The sequence below is a fragment of the Plasmodium cynomolgi genome (assembly GCF_000321355.1).
Source record: "Plasmodium cynomolgi strain B DNA, scaffold: 0015, whole genome shotgun sequence".
In the NCBI taxonomy this organism is placed as follows: domain Eukaryota; phylum Apicomplexa; class Aconoidasida; order Haemosporida; family Plasmodiidae; genus Plasmodium; species Plasmodium cynomolgi.
The window spans coordinates 5,921-10,454 of record NW_004193325.1 but is presented as its reverse complement, the minus strand read 5'-3'; the positions used below and the strand labels follow the sequence as shown (position 1 = coordinate 10,454).

The window sequence follows — 4,534 nt, the reverse complement described above, 5'->3', positions numbered from 1 at the left end:
GTTGTATTAAAAACAAAGATATATAAAGTACCCTTTTATTAGAAGTAGCATTATACTGATAAAAAACATATATATATTTTGTGTTGTGAATTATTCTTTAAACCAAAAACATTGTATAACCCTAATATTACTAAAAACATTGAAGTAAATAATTATAGCTTTGAGAAAATATAACTCAGATTAAGCATAAATTTCCATATAGCGCAAATTATTTTATAGAAAATTCAACTTTTTAAATTTTAAGTTATAAACATATTATGGATATTTGCTCTAAAAATAAATAGTAAAACACATTTCATTTTAAATTTTGATTTCCTTATATTTTAAAATAAACTAGTTACACATTTCACAATAACACGTAGCCTTTTAATAGATGCTATAAATATAAATATATATATAAGTACTGTTCTTACAGAAAAAAATAATAATGTAAAAAAAAAAAGCTTATTTTTACACAAAAAATGTGAAATATTCTTTTATGGTATGTATAACTATTCAAATATAATATGTTTTATTAAAAAAATTAAAAAACAAATAAACACAAAAGGATTAATTAGGCCTTTTAGGCTATTAATATTAGATTTAATTACGAGTGCAATATCAAGTAAAAAATTTAAGATATTTTTTCTAATTTATGTCATGCGATTGCTTTGAGACTCAAGCAGATTGATAAGCTAACGCAATCCTCTTATTTTTTGCATTTGAATGCATAGGTACGGAAGGATTACATGATAACTGGCTTTTTAGCTCTTCTGCAGCAACGTAATTATTGTTCCTTTTCTTTAATACTTTCTTATTAAACCATATTCCAGATGGCGTAAACTAAAATATACACAGATTAAGCAAAACACATTTAATATAAATGCAATATTTTTATAATTATAAATAGTATTATAGTTTATGTTTTTACATAATATTTGTGTATTTTCATAATTTTCTTTATTTACTTTATAGAGTACAAACAAAACGGAAAGTGTTCCTAAAAAATGTGAAAGAAGCAGTTACGAATTTATTGAAAGGATTCGAAATTAACTTATTATATGTTTTTACTTGAGTTTGTATTATAATGTCACGGTCAACAGTTAAAGCTTCGTATACTCTTTGAATACTTTCACCATTTAACTTATTTTTATCTTTTATTTCATTTTCTCCTTTTACTTCATTTGTGCATTTCAACTTAGATAGAAGTTCAAAAGGATTATACACTTGATCACACTAAAAATGTCTTGGACAAAGGTTCCAAGGTTTACCATGATAAAAATATCTACAGTAGTTCCACATATATTTTTCATACAACTTTTGAACATAATGAAAGGTATTCTCAATATATATTTTTTTTCTCCTCATCATAATAATATTTAGTTTTTATACTCCCATGATTCTTAAAATAATTGTGCAAATATTTTTCTTCATCCCATTGAAAAAAATTACCATCTAAATAAAAGTAACAAGATTTACCTGCTACAGCATCATTATTAATGCTACGTATTATGTTATTAATTTTGTTCAAATAATCTCTAAAATTATAATATTTGGAAGAATCACTAAAGATATTCCTTAATTTATCACAAGCCCAGTAAATTAAGTAAGAACAACGATTTTCTTCAAGTTTGTCTTTATCATTAATAATATATTTCTTTTCCTTTAAATTTATATATAAAGTTTTACAAATTTTTTTTAAGCTCTTCTTTTTTGTTACCGGACCAAAATTGTCCATTACAAACACGTTCATAATTACTAACGTTATCGGTTTTGTTAAATCCCTCATATACAGTGTTAGAAGGCAACAGATTTAAAATATTTTCCTGATAGAAAGCAATAAATTGATGTTATATAAATAAATGTTTCTTTAAAACATTAAAATTTATTCTTTCATAGATCAGTAGTTCATGTTAAAAATAATTTTTTTTTTAAATAAATTTTAATAAAATATTACAATAATTTTTTTAATTTATTTTTTTTACTTTAATCGCTTCTTCATTTTTCAATGGTTCTATTATTAGTTCGATAACTTCTTTGGACAATTGCTTTAATGGACCTATAGTTACATTTTCTGCGTCGAATAATGATTTTATTCCATTCTGAGAGCACTTTCCATCTAAGAAGGATAAAGAACCGTTATTAAATTTTCTTTCAAAGGTCTCTATTTCTTCACGGTAGTATTTGGTTAAGCCTAAAGGAATTTCCTTTTACAACTTTTTTACAAATCAAAATAATGTTTCACGTATTCGCAATATATTTCCTTATTCTTCTGTTCTGCACTACTCAATAGATTTTTTATGTTGTCGTAATGTTCTATAAAATCGTGTAACAATTTCTTATTTCTTAACACCTGGGTATTGAATACTTTCTCAAATTTCTCTTTACATTTTTTATTTTCATATTTGAAACATTTAACACTCTTTTTCAATATGTCCATTTCGTTGAATACATCATGAATCTGAAAGGGCGTGAAATTACTTTCTTCTATTACACCGTACAACCAATATAACAAATAATCTGACCACTTATCATAGTATATGCCATAAAAATTACAAATTGGTCCAATATAATTAGCGATTTCATTTATTCATTTTACTTTACATGTATGTTGTGGAGTATTATTTTTATTACTTTCACTGTTAGTATTCTTGGGGTTATCACATGTATAAACGCTGTGGTCTAAATGAGTATAGAACTTATTTAAAGTTCATATATACTTAAATTCATCCTATAGATAAAGGTAAAATATATAAATGCGTAAATGATCGTTTTTATGAATGAACATTTTATTCAACTTAACAGGATATTAAAAATTCAAATAATCAGCTAAACATAAAGTGTTATTAAAAAGTGAAAATACATATTATCAAATAGAGTCTTTACAAATATTTTTTAAAGGTTTATTCCATCTAGTGGTTTCCTGAAGATGTAATTTATAAATCTTCTTTGTAATATCTTCTAACCATACATTTTCTGGAAGATATTTTATATAACTTTCATCTAGTGAACACACATTTGTTTTTTGGGGGGTTAATAATAAATCTAGACATATACCTGGACAGTTTTCCTTTAATAGAACTAACTTGTCATATCCAATTATAACGATTTGTTTAAATTTTTTTATTTCTTCAACTGTACACATTATCATTTTTCAATGTATTATCATGATTCATCTTTACGTATAAACTAAATATGGCCCATAAATAGCTATAATACTTATCTTTTTTACTATGTCTACTCGCTTGTAATGGTTTTTTTATTTTTTCATAACATAATAAAAAATCATATAGTTTTTTCTTATTTTCCAATTCTTCTCTACTAGGGTAGATATGTCTTTTCACTTTACATTTACTTTTAATATTATTTCCTTTAATAATATATTCCCATGCTTTGTAAAGAAATTCTACAACATTAGTAGAAAATTGACGGTCTTTTATTTAATTATAAAATCAATAGTCCAGAGAATCACAGGACTTAGTATGATCTGACCGAAAAAACAATGACAAATCACTATCCAAATAATGGGAATATGCTTTCAAGTTGCCGACAAAATAATAAAATGTATTCCTTCTTTTCGTCATCATAAGATTCTATTTGTTTTTTACATATTTCATAAGAATCACTGTCTGAATATTTTTCATCTAGTAGTCTATATAATGAATATAAATGTACCTTATATAATATAATATATTATCCTAAAATGCATAAAGAAAAATACATATATACATACGCTTATAAGGTTTTTCCTTATAAGAAATAATTTTCCCTTGCATCAAGTGAAGTATAATTTTAAATCAAAAAAATTATCATTAATTTGCATGATACCTTGTGATTAAGTACTTCCTCCAATATTTTTTTAAAATAAGAGTCAAGTAAGCCTTCATTCATGTTATCTAAAGATAGAAGTATATTTTATACGTATAGAACTACACAAAAACGAAAAATACAACATAATAATATGTCATATATTGCCTACTTTACTATAACTCTAAGAAAATTATTGTATGGTAACAGTGTGCACTTAAATTATAGTTTAAGTTTATTCTATTTACATACACCTTAATGAATAATAAAATAAAGATCTTTTATTATAAAAAAACAAATAATAAATAAAATATAATTGTGAAAACCAAAGAAAAAAAAAAATATAATTTGGAGAATTATTAATTGATAGAGTTGTAATATATAGGCGAAATATTATGTAATTCTATTAGAAACTTATAATTAAAAAAAAAAAAGTTTAAAATTTCCTAAGTATTAAATATAATCTATAATTAACCCTTCATTTAATATTCAATTTTTTTCCCAAGAATAATGTTTATACATAGTAAAGAAAAATAAAATCGTCCTTATTAATAAAAAAAGTAATCCTATTTTTGGATTTTGATCTATGAAGCTTTAATTGCTGTTTTGATATTCCCTTAGTAGTCGTAGTAACACATTATTTCCCCTTTTTTATCTTTGACTAAATGAACAATACAAGTTACAAATTTTAAATAATAAAAGAAGAATACTAAAATTTACCAAATATATACGATTCTACGTTGTAAAA

General features: G+C 23.6%; 1 protein-coding gene across 1 annotated transcript; it reads right to left on the bottom strand.

Annotated features, from left to right (window-relative positions):
- Positions 1 to 1,321: 1,321 nt before the first annotated feature.
- PCYB_001400 (hypothetical protein) lies at positions 1,322 to 1,732 on the bottom strand (the record flags this gene model as incomplete). Its single annotated transcript, XM_004228281.1, has 1 exon — positions 1,322 to 1,732. The coding sequence occupies one exon, from the start codon at positions 1,730 to 1,732 to the stop codon at positions 1,322 to 1,324; it is 411 nt and encodes a 136-aa protein (XP_004228329.1).
- Between the last annotated feature and the right edge of the window lie 2,802 nt (positions 1,733 to 4,534).